The 20,118-nt window shown below is 39.2% G+C and overlaps 1 protein-coding gene across 1 annotated transcript in view; it reads right to left on the reverse strand.

Moving 5' to 3' along the window:
• The window catches only part of LOC139940103 (low-density lipoprotein receptor-related protein 2-like), a 145,395-nt gene that overhangs the window by 68,280 nt on the left and 56,997 nt on the right, over window positions 1-20,118 (reverse strand). Inside the window, exons 37-49 of the mRNA XM_071936350.1 lie at window positions 19,036-19,235; window positions 17,504-17,760; window positions 16,352-16,526; window positions 15,004-15,106; window positions 14,035-14,277; window positions 12,493-12,594; window positions 11,368-11,571; window positions 10,459-10,594; window positions 8,814-9,069; window positions 6,691-6,835; window positions 4,616-4,753; window positions 3,240-3,479; window positions 2,260-2,422 (exon numbers count right to left, since the gene is read on the reverse strand). Coding sequence (XP_071792451.1) covers window positions 2,260-2,422; window positions 3,240-3,479; window positions 4,616-4,753; window positions 6,691-6,835; window positions 8,814-9,069; window positions 10,459-10,594; window positions 11,368-11,571; window positions 12,493-12,594; window positions 14,035-14,277; window positions 15,004-15,106; window positions 16,352-16,526; window positions 17,504-17,760; window positions 19,036-19,235 — 2,362 coding nt within the window. The remainder of the gene's footprint in view (window positions 1-2,259; window positions 2,423-3,239; window positions 3,480-4,615; window positions 4,754-6,690; window positions 6,836-8,813; window positions 9,070-10,458; window positions 10,595-11,367; window positions 11,572-12,492; window positions 12,595-14,034; window positions 14,278-15,003; window positions 15,107-16,351; window positions 16,527-17,503; window positions 17,761-19,035; window positions 19,236-20,118) is intronic.

Here is a 20,118-nt window from a genome sequence, read left to right on the forward strand (position 1 = left end):
TAAGAGTAGACCCCAACCCGAGAGGGCGCTGTTCGTGACGTCAATCGAGGCAGACTTTGCCTGTAATGCGTAGAGTAAACACAATTGCTAAGTACATGTACGGACCAAGTCGTGAGTTTGTACGTTTCAAAACAAGATTTTTGGGGTTTTTTCCGGCAATGCCAACCAGGTGTATTGCTGCTGAATGCAGAAAAACACTTTTTGAAACGTACCAACTCATGACCTTGGACGTACATGTACTTTGCACGTGTGTTTACTATACGCATTGCAGGCAAAGTATGCCTCGATTGACGTCACAAAAGGGGTAGGCGGAGTCAGCCCCCCAAACAACTTTATATGTTTTTTAAACATATAAATCGTGACAAACAATTACTAAAAAAATTGTTTTATTGTTCGTAAGCATATACTCTTATGTTTGAAAGAAAAAAAAATATATATTTCCAGGTGACTTTAATATTGGGGATGGGTATACTTGGCAATGATGGATACTTGGCATGATATGTAGGGTATTTCGTAATATTTTAGTGTTGATCGAGCGGGCCAACGCATTATCCGTAATGTGGATTATGTTTCGCATCTTTTACGCATAGTTTTAATTCAATCGGCTTTTGTCATTGTGTCAATTTTATCCACTGCACTGAGTATTTCCCAGCTAAGATGACAGTAAGGGTAATAATGCTTAGTCGACTAAAAATATAGCACGTACACTGCTCCAATGACACACTTATTTTATTGTGTTGAGCACATTTGGTATAGTTCAGTTACACTTGGCAAAATGTACATCCCGAGTCCCGCCCAAACTGCTTTCATTATAGTTACGAACTTTGTGAAACGTTTGCCTTGTTATTTTGAGAGTCTGTACGTCCAGTTTGGTTAATTTATATGGAGATGGGCCAATCGGACAATGTGTAACACGCTGAATTAGGAATCAGCAGTGGTATTTGGTTCCCTTAGCAACAAATCCATAGTCACCGATAGCCACGGATTTGAGTGGTCTAAGTCTGGTCTCCCCCTCAAGAATAAATTATCACCGCTGCTAATAGCGAAGGAGAAATCCGACTAAAAAGGCTTGCATGAAAGTGGTACCCTCTTTTAAAACAAACTCATAGTCACAGCCACTAATAGCAGCGGAGTTTATCTGGCTGAAAAGGAAGAAGTTCTGGTAAACAGCAGATTTTAAAAAATGCGCCAGTTGGTATGGACTTTAACGACAAAGTCAATTTCTGCAAAATTGTACTGAAAATAAATATATTTAATGATTGGTTGCTATAACTGTTGAATGATTTTTGCTTTGTTTCCAATGACGTGTACACGATTTTAGAATCTAAGGCCCCATTCATCGTGATTTATTGAGCTTACGTCCAACGACGCATACAAAGTTGTCTGAGCACCAAATAAAGCGAGTTTTCGGAACTTGCTGTGCAACAGATAATCTACTGTTTTTACCACCGCTTTTGGGAGTAACAGAGCGTCGGCCTCATGTAAACTTTCTGGTCAACATCCGTTGGGGCGCGCGCCCCGCTTGACGAAGTCCCCTAATAAAACATCCAGTTTTATATGTTATCATAATTATCTGTGGAACCCTATACAAACTAAAATAATAGAAACGGTAATTTTATTGGTCTTTAATAACTACTCCTACATTCTCTCACTTAATTCACTTTCAGAAAACATTTGCCTAGTTATTTTGAGGGTTTGTATGCCAGCTATACCCCTACATCCTCTCACTTAATTCACTTTCAGAAAACATTTGCCTCGTTGTTTTAAGGGTTTGTAGGCCAGTTTGGTTAATTTTGTATGGAGAAATTCGTAAAAAGTACCAGATTCAGCAGCACATGAGGGCTCTTTCGATAACAACACCCGACGGCCGATTGCTTAATACAAAACGGATTTGGCAAAATCTACATCCTCAGTCCTGACCAAACTGCATTCTAACAATTTTGTTGCTTCAGAACTTTGAATGGAATGTTCGTTTACAGCTTCAAAACAGCAGTTGATGTTTCACAAAGTTCGTAACTATGAAAGCATACTATTCTTAAACGGTGATTTCATGTACTCTTTTGTGGGTTTAACTGGCAAAACCTACACAATGTATATGAAAAGAATCAGTAATGTATTTACTTTCTTTTGGAAAATGTTTCAACTTTTGCGTGTATACGTTCTGTGTGTCGGGGATGACATGGACTGTACCATAATGGTGCAGAGTTAAATGGAACAAACCTTTACAAATCTTTACAAATCTTTACAAAACGTGCTTACCCTCTGCAAGGGTCCAAGCAAAAATCATACACCCTCCATCCAGTTGCAGTGGTAACAAGCACCAGGTTGTTACCATCCAAGTCAATTGCAGAGATATGGAGCCTATGCACCAAGTACAGTCGATCGTGCAGCCAGTCTATCTGCATTACTCTCACATAATTACCTGCGGGTACAAACTCCAAACTTTGTAGTCTTCAATCAAGATAAAATTAGGCCGTTTTTAGATACAACTACCAAGGGCCAAACTTCATAGAGCTGCTTAAAGGCACTGGACACTATTGGTAATTACTCAAAATAATTATTAGCAGAAAACCTTACTTTGTAACAAGTAACGGGGAGAGGTTGATAGTATAAAACATTGTGATAAACGGCTCCCTCTGAAGTGATGTAGTTTTTGAGAAAGAAGTATTGTTCCGCGAATTTGATTTCAAGACCTCAGATTTAAAACTTGAGGTCTCGAAATCAAGCATCTGAAAGCACACAACTTCGTGTGAAATGGTGTTTTTTCTTTCATTATTATCTCGCAACTTTGACGACCAATTGAGCTCAAATTTTCACAGGTTTGTTATTTTATGCATATGTGGAGATACACTAAGTGAGAAGACTGGTCTTTGAGAATTACCATTAGTGTCCAGGACCTTTAAGCAGAAATATTTCTTAAAATTTGTTTTTCTGCTAAGCAACTTTGAGCAGGACACGAGTCACAAATTGTATTTATGTAACATGGTAATTTGAAGATAGAAAGCTTCCCTTAAAATTTTACTTACTGAGGTGCTGTAGTTTTTGAGAAAGAGTAAAACAAGTCAAGAAAATAATTTTTGTCTCAGTTCGCCTATCTGATTAACCTGGAGTCGCTCCTAATCTGTTTAGTTCGTCGCAACCCCGGCCTGCTTGTCTGAGACGGGTGTTATACAATTTCATTTATTTGTTTGTGTCACTGCACACCATGCATATAATTAATTTAATTAATGTTTGCTTACTAAAAATACCGCTGAAATCCTTAATTTCTATGGCTTGTCCGCCATGCAAAGGGACGGACATCAGTTTGCGGACAGAGTAGACCGTCACAAAGTAGATGCGTTGTGAGACATCATGTACTGCGAAACATCTCATATTAAGCTCCAGGTCTATCGGATTGATTGGAGAATTATGGTTCCTGGGGTCAAAGTTCACACCGACCAGAGTTCTATAAAAGGAAACAATCAGGAAACTGGTGGCATCTAAAGGAAAGAGATATAAAACAGAAGAATTTGTGAAAGTTTCATACGTATCAGGATGCATGTATCATTGGTACGTGTTTCATACAACTTTCAAGATCTTTAAAGGCAGTGGACACCCTTGGTAATTACTCAAAATAATTTTGAGCATACAAACTTACTTGGTAACAAGCAAAGGAGAGCTGTTGATAAAACATTGTAAGAAACGGCTCCCTCTGAAGTAACTTAGTTTTCGAAAAAGAAGTAATTTTCCACGAATTTGATTTTGAGACCTCAGATTTAGATTTTGAAAGCATCTGAAATCAAGCATCTGAAAGCTCACAATTTCGTGTGACCAGGGTGCTTTTTCTTCCATTTTTATCTCGCAACTTCAACGACCAATTGAGTTCAAATTTTCACAGTTTTTTTTTGTATGCATACTGTATGTTGAGATACACCAAGTGAGAAGACTGGTCTTTGACAATTACCAATAGTGTCCAGTGTTTTTAAAGGGTTTATTGTTGTAAGACACTAAAACACACCGTCCACAGATTGACATTAAACTTGAAGATCATGATGATAGAAAGCTTCCATTACAATATTTCATCAAGTAGGTTGGACCGTTTTAGTGGTGGCCGAGCGGTTAAGACCGTCGAACTCAATGTCTGGTGGTTAAGTCACCGGAGTGTGGGTTCGTATCCCAGTCTTGGCACTTGCATCCTTGAGCAAGATACTTTACTATAATTGCTTCTCTTCACCCAGGGGTATAAATGGGTACCTGTGAGGGTAACAGTAAATATTGTGTTAGAAAAAGCCCTCTGAGCGCATGGCAGCTCGGGCTGTACACTCCCCAGGGAGCTGAGAAAGATTAAAGAAATGGTATTGGCCCAATGACTAGGGCAATAATGTAAAGCGCACTGATACGGTTATTGTAAAATGCGATACAAACTAGTTATTATTATTAGTGTTATGTATCAGTACATACTTGAAGCAAACTTTTGAATAAACTGAATTTGTCAAAATTACAATTTGGCCGTGACCGAAACAGCGACTTCGGCAACAGCTAGGGATATAGATCAGCGTGTCTGACAATATTGAAGAATAGGCAGATGCGCATGATCTAGCCGTAGCTGTAGCCAAAGTCGCCGTTTCAGACTTACTCTGGCATGTGAAGCCATCTGAAGCCAGGACTCCAACGTAACAGCGACAAACACGATCACCAGCTACATGTGCATCGGCCGGCATGGCAAGGCAGAGTTGCTCACAGCCTCCATTGTTAACTCCACAAGCATTGTCATCTGAACAGTACAACAGTAGTCAAAACAAAGCATAAATAATAATAACAACAACAATAGTCGGTTTTTATATAGCGCTTTATAATAATAATAACCGTATTTATAACGCGCCTTTTGCCAAAGGATACAAAGCGCCAGGTATTACTACTGCAAGGAGTGGGGCAAATTTTTGAGATATAAGACCTAATCCTTAGCACCATGTAATGGTTTACAAGGTGCTGTGGCGCAATATGCTGCCAATCCAGCCAGGACACCAGGGCGAACCCCTTCTCTTTTCAAAGAAGTGAACTGGGTTCTTTTACATGCGTTTACACAACACATGGGACCAACGGCTTTACGTCCCATCCGTAAGACGAAGCAATGGTTATGTGTCTTGCTTAAGGACACAAGTGTCATGGCTAGGTATTCGAACCCACACTCTGCTGATCAGAAACACCAGAGTTTGAATTCGGTGCTCTCAAAGGAACACGTTGCCTTGGATCGGACGAGTTGGTCTATAAAAAAGCGTTTGAAACCATTTGTTATGAAATGCATATGGTTGGAAAGATGTTTTAAAAGTAGAATATAATGATCCACACAAGCATCACTCAAAATTGCACGGTTTTCATTTTACGTCGCGAATTAACACGGTCGGCCATTTATGGGAGTCAACTTTTTGACTCCCATAAATGGCCGACCGTGTTAGTCGACGAGGTAAAACGAAAACCACGCAATTTTGAGGCATATTTGTGTAGATCATTGTATCCTACTTTTACAACATCTTTCTAAACATATCAATTTTATAACAAACGGTTACAAACGCTTTTCAAAGACCAACTCGACCGATCCAAGGCAACGTGTTCCTTTAACCGCTCAGCCACGACACTCCACACCTGAAAGGGCGTTTCAAAGCGCTTCCACATAATATAATATAATAAATATTAATTATTTTAGTGACGTGTTTTGAGAGAACGGTATTCTAAATTTATTGGTTTTTAGGATTAAAATCTGTTTACTTTCACGTGAACTCAATATCCTCATTTATTAAACACATTTTAAATGACTTTCAGCAGAGATCACTTGTTACTGTTTTTGTTCAAGCATGGCTTTATAAAGTATGTATTGTAGGCCTAAATGTATGAGCAAGCAAAAAGGTACTTTAAAAAAACATCCAAACATTCTTTACAAATCAACAGTTGACTGTACAAACTAAAATGATAGTTCAACTTGAACTTGACTGTCTTTCCAAAAATAACATGTGAATAACTCAGCTGAAAACATGTTATATTTCAAATTCCAAAAATATAAACTTACTTTAGTAAAAACTTAATAATAAACAAAACATTGTACTCGATAGTGTTGCAAGCACATAACGTGCTTACACATTTTGCAAAATAGTTAGTCATGAGACCAAACATCATTTGACAAAGTACAACGATTTGGGGAATAGAGAATAGACTCTAAAGTGTAGATTCGTTACTACAATGTAATCGCCTTTGGTTCGTATATTTTAACCCATATCTACACTTTCTCGTCCATTCTCCTTAACATACTTGAGCTTAATTGGTTCCTAGCGCTTTAACATACTTGAGCTTAATTGGTTCCTAGCGCTTTAACATACTTGAGCTTAATTGGTTCCTAGCGCTTTAACATACTTGAGCTTAATTGGTTCCTAGCGCTTTAACATACTTGAGCTTAATTGGTTCCTAGCGCTTTAACATACTTGAGCTTAATTGGTTCCTAGCGCTTTAACATACTTGAGCTTAATTGGTTCCTAGCGCTTTAACATACTTGAGCTTAATTGGTTCCTAGCGCTTTAACATACTTGAGCTTAATTGGTTCCTAGCGCTTTAACATACTTGAGCTTAATTGGTTCCTAGCGCTTTAACATACTTGAGCTTTATTGGTTCCTAGCGCTTTAACATACTTGAGCTTAATTGGTTCCTAGCGCTTTAACATACTTGAGCTTAATTGGTTCCTGGCGTCAAATATGGCGATATCTCGCAGTTCCTCCAAGTTGGAATGAAACACGTCTGGTTCCTTGTCACTGCCTGGTAATTTGCTTGCTTGGAAAACCTTCTCCAGGTTCCCGTCTAACCAGTAGACCTGAACCCAAAAAATAAAGCTCTGGTAGTTAAAAGGATTATGACAGAATTTGTTTTTGCTAACAAAACAGTTGATGGCAGTGTAAGCACTTTATGTAATCCACCATAGACATACACTGACAAACCTGTAGAAGTTTGAGATCGATCTGCCAACTGGGTCACAAGAAAATAGTGAGCAAACTGATTACAGGTTTTGCATGAAAACAATTAAAAGACAAAAAATGAATAGAACACTCATTGAGCGATAAACTCCAAATGGGAAATTAGTTTAATATATTTTTCATCAACTATGATATTTCAGACAAAAATATTTCAAGGGATGTTTTCTACTATCCTCATCATTATACCGTTAAAGTTTTATGTAAACTGCTAATAATTGTCAGCACAAAAACCTACTTGGTAACAAGCAATGGACAGCTGTTGATAGTATGACACTGTGAGAAACGGCTCCCTCTGAAGTAAGGTAGATTTTGAAAATAAAGGTAATTTTCTCACACAAATAATAAAAGGCTTCAACTGAAGCCTTTTATTATGCATCTGAAAGCGCACAAAGTTGTGCAACAAGTGTGTTTTATATGTCATTATTCTCTTGCATCTTGAGGCTGTTTCACTCCCCTTCCTTTGTATTGTTAATTGTTGAGTGCTTGTTAGCTTTATGTAGGACTCTTTCTCTGTACACAGGAACAGAGTCCTAACTATTGAGGCCCATTTCTGGGGTGGACAAATTTCACAGCTTCATAACTTAAATCTTACCTGCAACAAGCCACTAATTTCAACAAATTCACATTCCATGGCGGCATATATATTCTTCTGCGGTGGGTTTTGGTCCTCATATATTCCTCACAAATCCGTCATTTTCGTGAAATAATGAAGCTTCCAACGTTAAAGAATTCCCGTTTCGATCGTTTTCTCACAGTGTTGTCTGTTGTCGTGCGTACCGTACACGTATACATTCGCGTGCAAGACGCATCATGCAAGCTTAGACGCATGAATTCTTGGTCACCGTATCTTGACCGCAACACAATTCAAAATTTGCGCGTCGTGCGTCTTGCGTACACATGGCAGACTGTGAGAGTTACGAACAAAAATGGGAATTCCTTAACGTTGGGAGCTGCATTATTTCATGAAATTGACGGATTTGTGAAGAATAACTTACGATCAAAACCCACCGCAGAAAAACATATGCTGCCATGGAATGTGAATCTGTTGAAATTGGTGCTTTCTTGCAGGTAAGATTTGAGTTATGAAGCTGTGAAAATTTTCCGCCCCAGAAATGTACCCTGATGTCTAGGACGTCACTGTAGTACAAAACGAAAGTGTAAGGCCGCCAGGGCTAATTGCTTGTATACTATTGTTGTAAAGTGTTGTGATACCTTTTCTGTGTAAGAACGCTATATAAATGATTGATTATTATTGATTAATTAATACAGCAAGAACATGCCAAAACTACATACACAACAGGAGAAGAGACTATGAAGTAATATAAACCAAAATAGAACACAAGATAGAAATACACCATAAAAATTATCCAATGACAGCCCCAAAACACCAATAAATTAGACTTATTTCCATTGGGAACCTTCCAAAATAAACCGTCTAAAACACACATAAAGAAATAGAAGTACCAAAAACATACGAACCAAGTCAAAAACCAAAAGATGAATCATGAAGAACGAAGCAAGAGATCAGAGCACAAAAGTATTATTATTTCATTTTATTACAGCATGCAAAAGAAAGATCATATTTTCCTTTGTGCCGGTAACTCCCCGAGTCGGGATATTTTCCCTTGATCTCGAGGGTCCTTCTTAGGATCCTCGCTGTTCCCAAAAGCGCCGCCTTCTGCAACAGATCTATCACATTTTCCCCTATTTCGTATATTATTTTTATTATTATGATTATTATTATTATTATTATTATTTCGTATATTATCATTATTATTATTATTATTATTGTTATTATTTTAATATTAGTATTCTCACCGAATCACGAAATACTGCCACACCTTCAGGGTTTGGAAGCCCACTCCTGATTCTTCGTCGGTTGCCGCCTTGCCAGTCCATTTTCTCCAGGACGTCAGCAGTGTTGTCAACCCAGAATACGTCGTGGGTCTGAATGTCGATTGTGATACCCTTGGGGTTTACAACACCAATAGTTGCTAGGTCCGTCTGATTTGAGCCGTCTAAGAATGCTCGAACTATCCTAGAAAATTGCCCGTGGTCTGCCCAGTACAAATACCTGTGTTAAAACAAGTTTCAATTTAATAAACTTACATTCATAAATACCTCAGACAGTTTCGCCATTCCTATTGGTGGAGAGCGCGTCCGGGACAGTTGTGCCACATCACGCGATACGCGCGACGCGCAAAGCATTCCCTTATAAGGAGTTTACCCAAGGGCGGCGGAGGGCCTTACCATTTCATAGCTGGAGGGGTGTTGTGTTGAAAGAAATCATTGAACAATTATAATTTTTGCATTTACTTTACTTTTTAACTAAAAGTGTTGATGTTTTTTTACCGAAAGTGTGTTGAATCGGTTTTCAACTAGTGGTTTAAACCCGCCGAGGCCTGGTTCTTGATAATTTACCTTGACTTCGTCTTGGTAAAATTATCAAGAACCAGGTCTTGTTGGGATTAAACCACTAGTTGAAAACCTCTTCACCACACATTGATTCCCTTATTTATTTCCATACTTCAAGAAAACAGTCCAAAGCCATAATAGTTCATAAAAAAGTAACCATGGGCACGCCTGGTACAGTTGACAGGAAAGTTGTACAGGCCGGTGGACTTTCAGAAATGTTTATTGTTTATGGAAGCAGACTTTAATGGTAAAGTTAATCACCTTGGGTTCAAAAGGTAACCAGGGCACTGTTTCATAGAGCTGCTTAAGCTAAAAATATCGTCTAAGAATTCCTGCTTAGCAAAAAAAAAAGTAGAAAACCTAGGGGTTGATTTCTTGAGTAAGGACAAGTTACTTGTCATAACTTAGGACTAGCCTTAAGTTTTTACTATCTCCTTGGACTAGTCTGAAGTAACGACTTGTCCCAACTCTTTGTGAAATCGACCCCAGTTACAGACAACACGTTACATGGCTCTTTGGCTGGCAACCTTATTCCGGTAGGCAAAATTCTTTTGTCATTTGCTTTCAGCTACTTATTGGAAGTGTCCTGACCGAGTGGTTAAGAGCACTGAATTCAAACTCTGGTGTTTCTGATCAGAAGACTATGGGTCAAATCCCCAGCCGTGACACCTGTGTCCTTAAGCAAGAAACTTCACCATTGCTTCGTCCTTCGGATGGGACGTAAAGCTGTTGGTCCCATGAGTTATGTAACGCATGTAGAAGAACCCAGTGCACTATCGAAAAGAGAAGGGGTTCGCCCCAGTGTTCCTGGTCCGATCGGCAGCAAATTGCGCCACAGCACCTTGTAAAACATTACATGGTGCTATCAGAATTAGGTCTCATAATTCAAATGTACATGTAGGAAATACTGTATGTTACAGTGCCAGGAGCGTCACTGACTGACGGACATGTGCGCTATATAAGAAGCCACTATTATGATTAATTAGTATTATTGTCAGCAGGTCTATATAGTTTGCCCCTGGTTTTACATAGAAAGGGATGTACTTACTTCTTATGAGGGTTGACAGAAATGACTCCTGGGTTATCATTTGCGATCTTTTGAAGAACAAGTCTCTGACTTCCATCCAAACGACTTACTTCTAAGTATGTTTCGCTTCCAAATCCGTTGGTCCAATACAGATTCCCTGCATTGTTAACATAAATATACCCATCGCTGTTGTAAACATTATTTGGTCATTTTAAATGAAATAAACTACTGTAGCTGATATGACCAAGCTCTGCGTAATGAATTAAGACCAGGGGTAATAATGTTGAAAGCGCTTTAAGACACCCTTCGGGTGTGAAAACCGTTATATCAAAACTGGTTATTATTATTATACTATTTCCGTTGTTTGTTGTGAATGCATGATGAAATATGTAAAAAGACTAGTCTTCTCACTGGTCTTGACAATTACCAAACACGCCAAGTGCCCTTAAGTGACAATATACAGAATGTCTTTTAATTCTGCCTTGTTTCCACTCCCCGCATTTTTGACCACAGAGGGTGCTTTCAACTGTAAACTTCCATTATTCACGTCTTAACTTGTTTTGACTGCGGATTGTGTTTTCTTGTGGCCAAATAAAACAACACCAATAGCAGTGACAAAATAAAAATAACCAAGCAGTTAGTTTTACTTTTTTTGCATCACGTCAATGCAGGTTGCACATGCCCTCACGCTGTAAACTGTTGCAATCGACTTCTTCATTGTTACAAGTCCGCCCAAAGTTTCAAGTTCTTAAGCCTTTTTTGAAACGACTGAATTTGGCTTTGGATTCGGCTCAGGCTAGCTTTTGCACATGTTTGTTTTGACAGTTGCGCGTGCTTTGCGTATACCTGCCCAGGGTTTCAAACAAGATAATGAAGCCTGAAGCCGAATCCAAAGCCGTAGCCGAGGTTTTGAATAAGACCATAGATTACCAGCGATCCAATCCACAGAAATTCCTTGTATTCCGTCAGGTCCCACGCCAGTCCCGACAATTTGTTGGTATCCACTGCCGTCTGGTTTGACCCGTTGTATTCCGGTTACCATTCGATACCAGAAGTATCCAAAGGGTCTTTTGGAGTCAACAAAATAAATAAATTCTTCTGCCACGTGGACGTCAAGGGCCTTCGTGAACCTCCCTGTAGAAGACATAATAATAATTATAATAATAATAATAAAAGTCTTATACAGCACACAGATCTACCAAGCAGGGTTCTTGAGGCGTTGAGTGTATACAAACTTTCAAAAAGGTAGGTAATTGCAGTGATGAATTTTGAAACCCAATTATTTAGCACCTTGTAAGGGTTTACAAGGTGCTACGGGCGCATTAACCAGCCACAGCCAGGAACACCGGGGCGAACCCCTTCTCTTTTCGATAAGTGCACTGGGTTCTTTTACATGCGTTACACAACACATGGGACCAACGGCTTTACGTGTCGCGCCTGGGGATTCGAACCCACACTCTGCTGATCAGAAACACCAGAGTTTGAATTCGGTGCTCTTAATCGCTCGACCATGACACTTCCACAAGGAAGACAAATGTGATGCGTTCAAGCTGAATGACTTGTTTGCCGAAAATGTTGTTACGGAGAAACAAGCCAAAACAGGCAAACTTTTGGGGAAATTTACCAAAGAATTTGTTGTGTAAATTAAAATGCCCAAGCACATCTTACTTTACATAGACTGCGCAAGTCTCGCGCGCACCGGAACAATAAAACACAACATACAAAGAACTTTATTTTGTATGAAATCAAATCTTTGCTTGAAATTACTTTTGATAACAAATCTGAACATTAAAGGCAGAGGACACTATTGGTAATTACTTAAAATATTTTTTAGCATAAAACCTTACTTGGTGACGAGTAAGGGGAAGAGGTTGATGGTATAAAACATTGTGAGAAACGGCTCCCTCTGAAGTGCCATAGTTTTTGAGAAAGACGTAATTTTCGACGAATTTGTTACCAAGTAAGTTTTTGTGCTAACAATTATTTTGAGTAATAACCAATAGTGTCCACTGCCTTTATAAGGTATTCATTGGAGGGGGGGTGGGGGAGACTTACATTGACCAGCAATAGGTACCATCGCTTCCGGATGTTCATTTCCATCTAGACCAAAGCCTCGTGTCACTGCGAGTTGTGACACAACAGCAAAGGAACTTATATCTGCATCAAGAATAAAAACCCAGTCAGTTTACCCTTGTGTTTTATTGACCCAATATACATGACATCATCATCAGAATAATCTTGGATGCGCCATTTTGGTGGTCAAAGTCAACGTGTATTATTCAGTGAAGTGCGCTTTTTAGGCGACGCGGCGTTTACGCGTAAACCTATTGACCACCAACATGGTGAGCGTGGCATCAGTCGCCACGTGTGACGCGCGTGCAAGGGGTCAATACTGATATCTGAAACAAAAAGTCTCATCCCTTTAAGGTGATCCCCTGGCTGCCACTTCCAAGGTTGTATCATAAATTGGGTTTGGTCCCTGGCTACACGGCAATTAATGGTTGTATGGCTGAATTAACTGGCACCCCTGAACAAAGATATTGACAAAATAGGGACACTGCCAACACAGGGACACCGCCTAAATAGGGCTAGATAGCTCAGTTGGTAGAGCGCCGACACGTTAAAGGAACACACGGCTTTAGATCGGTAGAGTTGGTCTTTGAAAAGCGTTTGGAACCGTTTGTTATAAAATGCTTATGACTAGAAAGACATTTCAAAGTAGAATATAATGACCCACAAAAGTATTACTCAAAATTGCGTGGTTTTCCTTTTACCTCGTTGACTAACACGGTTGTAGAAAACGGTGATCTACACAAGTTTGCCTCGAAATTGCGTGGGAGTCAAATTTGTGACTCCCACGCAATTTCGAAGCATACTTGTGTACATAGATCACCGTTTTCTACTTTTAATTAATCTTTTTAACCATATGCATTTTATAACAAACGGTTACAAACGCTTTTCAATGACCAACTCGACCGATCCAAGGCAACGTGTTCCTTTAATCCAGAGGTTTTAATCCCACTGAAGTCAATTCAACCCCCAAAATCAAGAATAAAATCATGGCTAGAAACTCTGCTTTCTTATTAAAGGCATTGTACATGTACACCTTTGGCTTTGTAAACATTCCAATTGTTTGAAGCCTACATGAATGTAGTTGTTTACAATAAAATCAACCTGAAAACATTGTAAGAATAATTAGTTTGGAAACGGCATTGCCAAGTACCCAATAATTATCCATATGGCACTTGTCCAGTTGGACAAATGGAGCGGTAAATGATAGTTTGGAAACGACACAGCAAAGTATCCAATAATTATCCATATATGACATGTTGGATGGGCGCCTGTCCAATAATTGCACAAATGGGATGAAAATAATTAGTTTATTGACACTGCAAAGCATCCAATAATTTCCCATATTTTGACATGTTGGATGGGCCAAGATGGGCGCCAGTCCAATAATTTCACATATAGGGCGAGAATATTTAGTTTGGAATTGACACTGCAAAGCATCCAATAATTTCCAATATTGGATGGGCGCCTGTCCAATATTAACTTTTGGAGCATTGCAGGTGTAAGTCTTAACAAAAAAATACTTACTTCTGCACGTAACGTCATCGCTATTAATTATGAACCCAATACTGCAAGCACAGGTTCGTGAGGTTGGGCCTGTTGGCAAACAGATGTGTTGACAGCCTCCGTTGGATTGTGAGCATCCATTGGACGTCGGACCAACACGTACAAAGACTCTCAGGGCCTTCAGGTCCCTTATTCCGGTTCGCATCACTGTAGGGTTACTGCCGTCATTCTTATTCACTCTCATTATTCTCTCAAACGCAGAGTCTGGACAGAGGTTTTGTTAAAGGTTTAGTATTATTATCATTGAGGGAATTAAAGAGTAGGTGAGAGGTTCTCAAACGGCAGTTTAAGATTGCGAGCCTTTATCGCACGGCTACGACCCTGCAGTGTTTTAACAATCGTTTAAGAACGAGTTACTGCTCTTTTATTCCCATTCAAAAAATGCTCTTTTGTGAAAAAGTGAGACTATTTCACAATTTTAGACAATCTGTGACAAAAAACATAAAGGCATTGGACACTATTGGTAATTGTCAAAGACTAGTCTTCTCACTCTGTGTATCTCAACATAAGCATAAAATAACAAACCTGTGCAAATTTGAGCTCAATCGGTCGTCGGAGTAGCGAGATATTAATGGGAAAAAAAAACCTTGATGCACCATGGTCACACAAAGTTATGTGCTTGCAAATGCTTGATTTCGAGACCTCAAGTTCTAAATCTGAGATCTCGAAATCAAATTCGTGGAAAGTTACTTCTTTCTCGAAAAAAAACTTCACTTCAAAGGGAGCTGTTTCTCACAATGTTTTATACTAACAACCTCTCCCCATTACTTGTAACCAAGAATGGTTTTATGATAATAATTATTTTGAGTAATATACCAATAGTGTCCACTGCCTTTAAGTTAATTTTTGAGATGGGCCTATTTTGGAAAAGGGGTTATTTGAGATTCTAATACATGTACAATGTATATTGTAGCTTATCTAATGACGCACCTGTGTAATACAGGAAGTTGCCATAAACAGCTACACCCATTGGATGATGCACATCAGTGACAAGAACTAGCCTGTTTGTTCCATCCACATTACAACGCTCAATCTGAAATCAAACAAGCAACATTAGCCAAGAACAAAGAGAAAGAATGTATGAAGTACAAACTCTCATCAGGAACTTGAATCCTATGTGGAGTGTCGTGGCCGAGCTGTTAAGAGCATCGTACTCAAGCTCTGGTGTTTGGCTCAGCAGAGTGTGGAATTGAAATACGGTCGTACGTGACACTTGTGTCCTTGAGCAAGACACTTAACCATAAGCTTCTCTCCACCCAGGGGTAAATGGGTACCTGCGAGGGCAGAGATGGTTCTTGTGATTGATTAGCTTAGTGTGCTACTTGGTCGGCACCGGCTGTATACTCCCCAGGGATCTGAGATGGTTTAAGGAATGATTTAAGGCCCAGTGACCAGGGGGAATAATGTCGGAAGCGCTTTGAGACGCCCTTCTGCTGTATAAAGCGCGATGTAAAAACCGACTATTACTAATATTACTATTCATAAATACCTCAGACAGTTTTGCTATTCCTATTGGTGGAGAGTGCGTCATGTGGGTGTGTATAAACCTTTATTTATGACCGGTAAAAAGTGTTAATTCATGGGCGTGATACGCGACCTTGCACCTGTTCTTATAAGACAGTTTCTTCATTCCTATTGGTCGAGAGCAACGGCTGAAACAGTTGTGCCACATCACGCGATATGCGCAACGCGCACAGCGTTCCCTTATAAGGAGTTGTTTACCCGAGGGCGGCGGAGGGCTGTACAATTTCATAGCTGGAGGTGTGTTGTGTTGAAAGAAATCATATTAACAATTATAATGTTTGCATTTATTTTACTTTTTGACCAAAAAGTGTTGATGTTTTTGACCGAAAAGGTATTTATGAATGGGAATCAAAGTGTGTTGAATTGGTTTTCAACTAGTGGTTTAAACACGCCGAGGCCTGGTTCTTGATAATGTACATCGACTTCGTCTCGGTAAAATTATCAAGAACCAGGCCTCGTTGGGATTAAACCACTAGTTGAAAACTTCTTCACCACACATTGATTCCCTTATTATTATCTGAATGAACTCAGCATTTTTTACACTGAGCAAGTTAGCTTATAATAAATTTTACTAGAAGGGCATACTACATGTAATTGACTGTAAACAAAATCACTCTATGCAGTATGTCAACGTGTAGGAAACAAGGCGAAGCATAGCTTTTGTACCTTTCCCCTAGAAAACTGGACAAAACTACAAAACAACATCAAACAGACAAAGACAGGACAATACAATAGAGTGAGGCTCGGTACTTACCACTTGGTTGGTGCTTTCTGACCAGTACAGCATGTGTTGCTCAAGGTCAATAGTGATAAAGTCAATGTGGCCAAGGTTAGTGGTGACCAACGACTGTAAACCTGTGCCATCCATGTTAGCCTTCATGATCCCGGGCTGGACACCAACTCCGCCATTTTCTGCCCAATACATCATCCTGGGAGAACAATAATAACAATAATAACTCTTAAAGACAATGGAAACTATAGGTAATTGTCAAAGACCAGTCTTCTCACTTGATGTATCTCAATAGAAGCATAAAATAACAAACCTGTGAAAATTTGAGCTCAATCGGTTGTGGAATTTGCCAGATAAACATGAGAAGAAACGAACACCCTTGTCACACAAAGATGGTGTGCTTTCTGATGCTTGATTTCGAGACCTAATATTCTAAATCTGAGATCTCGAAATCAAATTTTGTGGAAAATCACTTCTTTCTTGAAAACTACATCACTTCAGAGGGAGCTGTTTTGGTCACAATGTTTTATACTGTCAACCTCTCCCCACTACTTTAATCAAAAAAGGTTTTACGATAATAATTATTTTGAGTAATTACCAATAGTGTCCACTGCCTTTAAATATTGCTTGTCCCAAAGCCCTTGTTATTTAATTACAGACATGACAGGTGTGCTAAGCTAATGTAAGGTGCAAACTTCAAGAAAAAACAAGAAGTTGTGCTTTCAGATGCTTCCCAGTGAATTAGAGACCTCAGATGACGTCTCAAATTCAATTCAAATATTTAAGTGAGAAATTACTTCTTTCTCAAAAACTACAATACTTCAGAGAGAGCCGTTTCTCACAATGTTTTATGTATCAACAGCTCTCCATTGCTCATTACCAGGTAAAGTTTTTGTATGCTAACAATTATTGAGTAATAACCAATATTGTCTAGTGCCATTAAAGCAGCGTGATTTTTATTTCATGCAGACCTTATTCGTAACGGTGGATTTCTATTTTTAAAATGCACAAATCCGCGGATCCGTGGGAGAGTTGGACTCCTGCAGCCAATTTCACGGAACTTTAGGAACTGCGTAAATCCACCTGATGCGCAAGGCCATAAACACTGCGCAAGTCGTTGCATAAAGTTTTGTGAAATCGGCTGCTGCACTTGGTACAAATAAATAATCTACGTACCCACTCCCAGGGTCCAGGCAGATGGCGTCAGGGTCTGACACCCTAGAGCTATCCCCGCTGTTCTGGACGACGACCCGGCGATAGTTACTCTCACCGTCCAGTTTGATGACCTCGATGGTATGCTTGTTTGGATTAGTCCAGTAGATGTTGCGGGAGAGATGGTCAAGAGCAATCCCCACCGGAGAGCCAAGATAAGCCGTAGGCACGAAGATCTCCAAGCTATTTATACCGGTGACCTCAGCGCGCATGATCGCTCTCTTAAAGGGTTACCAATAAAAAAATAGAAATTCACTCCTTGTCTGTTTAGTTGCATAATGAACAAAATACGAGAAAAGACCCCATGCATGTGACGTCAAACGCCCAAAAAGCGCCCTCACTGGGGCCAAATGAGAAAAATGAATGGACGCACGTAAAAACGTGCAAATGAGCTCAGCGTCCCTGTAGCGTTGTGCGTTACTCAAGGAGTATTTGACGAGCTTGATAGATTCCTGGGTCCATATTTATGGAGCTGCTTAAGCAGAAAATATTGCTGGACAAATTTCTGCTAAGCAAAAGCGAGCAGGGTACCACACTCCGGTAACTTGTTGTGCTTAAGCAGCTCAATGGAACTGGAACCTGAACTTTACTTGCCCTTGAAACTGTTCAAACTGGCATTCAGAAATGGAGATGCTCATTTACACCAATTTATGTTTTAACCCCTAGGTTAATTTTAAAAAATAACAATATCTTACAAGTCTTATATAGCGCACATATCTACCAAGGTACTCAAGGCTTTTAGTATATACAAACTTTCAGAAAGATAGGTTTTTATTGAATTGTGATGAATTATGAGATCCAAATATGTACATGTAGCAGCTTATAATAATAATAATAATTATAATAATAATAATAAAAGACATTTATATAGCGCTCTTACACGAGGTACCACAGCACTTTACAAGAAACTATACAATGACCAAAGTAATAAATATTGGCACTGATAATGGGAAAACAGTCAAAGCAATCAGTCATTGAACAGGAAAGTTTTGAGATGTTTCTTGACAACTGTGAGTGACTCGGCGGAACAAATTTGTTAAGGGAGATGGTTCCAAAGCTGCGGAGCATGTGCGTAAAAAGCACGATCCCCAGCAGCGGAATGCACCTTTGGAAAAAGTCAAATGTGGAAATTATCCCGTAGATATCAGAGCCAATATTTATAACATAGACCTTTTCGCAAATACTGGGGCGCGCGCGTAAAGCTTGGAATTAGGTGCATTGTGGCCTAGCTGGTATCCAAATTTGATCCATATCTATCCCACAATGCACCTCATTCAACAGTCTGCGCTTGCGCATTGGTATTTGCGACAAGGTCTATGGCAGCAGCACAACAGCGCCCTCAATAAAGGTTATTCAGCAGCCACTGTCAGAAACACCAAGGCAAACCCCTTCAGGTGAGGGTGCCCTACTGATATGACACCATATGCATACACGTAAGATCTATATACATCCATGTACAACAAATTATTGATAGATCCATTTTGTTTCAAACTTACTAGAGCACTATCCTCTTCATTATGATCTTGATCTTTCGACTCTGACCAGTAAATGAAGCCTCCAGTTTCATCGAAGTCTAGATCGAAAGCATCATACTCCGTGGCTATCGCTTGCATCTGATTCAGAGATTGGTCGTCAGGGTCTAACGAGATACCGTTAATTAACCCACGTTGAATCACCATGAGGAAAGGGCCGACCCCTGTAATGAAATTTTTTTTTAAATAAAACCATTTAAAGACACTGGAAATTACTCAAAATAATTGTTAGCATAAAAACTTACTTGGTCACAAGCAATGGAGAGCTGTTGACATTATAAAACATTGTGAGAAACCGCTCCCGTTGTTTACGAGAAAGAAGTCATTTTCCACAAAAATATTTGAATTTGATTTCGAGACTTCAGAATAAGATTTTTAGGGTCTTAACATCAAGCATCTGGAAGCACACAACTTCGTGTGACAAGGGTTTTTTTTTTTACATTATTATCTTGCAACATTGATGACCAATTGAGTTCAAATTTTCAAAGGTTTGTTATTTCGTGCATGAAATACACCAAGTGAGAAGACTGGTCTTTGACAATTACCAAAGGTGTCCACCCAGTGTCTTTAAAGGAACATTACAGAATTGGTTTTCGATAAAAAAACAGTTGTTGGCAGTGTAATAAGCACTTTAAGCAGTCCACCAGATACTACACATAAACTAACGAACCTGCAGAAGTTTTAGATCGATCAGCCATCTGGGTCCCGAGAAAAATACATGTTTCCGTGTTGCATGACATCGATTAAAAAACAAATGAATAAAATGCTAACTGAGCGATAAACTTCAAATTATCATCATCAGACCATGTTAACATAAGTTTTATGTAAACAAAACACTTGTTGCAAAAATAATTTGTTTGCTTTCAGATGCCTAATCAGGGCCTGATGTCATTTTTTTTTTTTTTTTAGTAAGAAATTACCTCTTTCTCAAACACTATTTTACTTCAGAGAAGGAGCCTTTTCTCACAATGTTTTATACTATCTAAAAGCTCTCAATGGACCCTTCCCATGAAATATGCTAATTACATTTACGCATGCGTACAGACC

Source organism: Asterias amurensis, chromosome 7, assembly GCF_032118995.1.
Source record: "Asterias amurensis chromosome 7, ASM3211899v1".
NCBI lineage: Eukaryota > Metazoa > Echinodermata > Asteroidea > Forcipulatida > Asteriidae > Asterias > Asterias amurensis.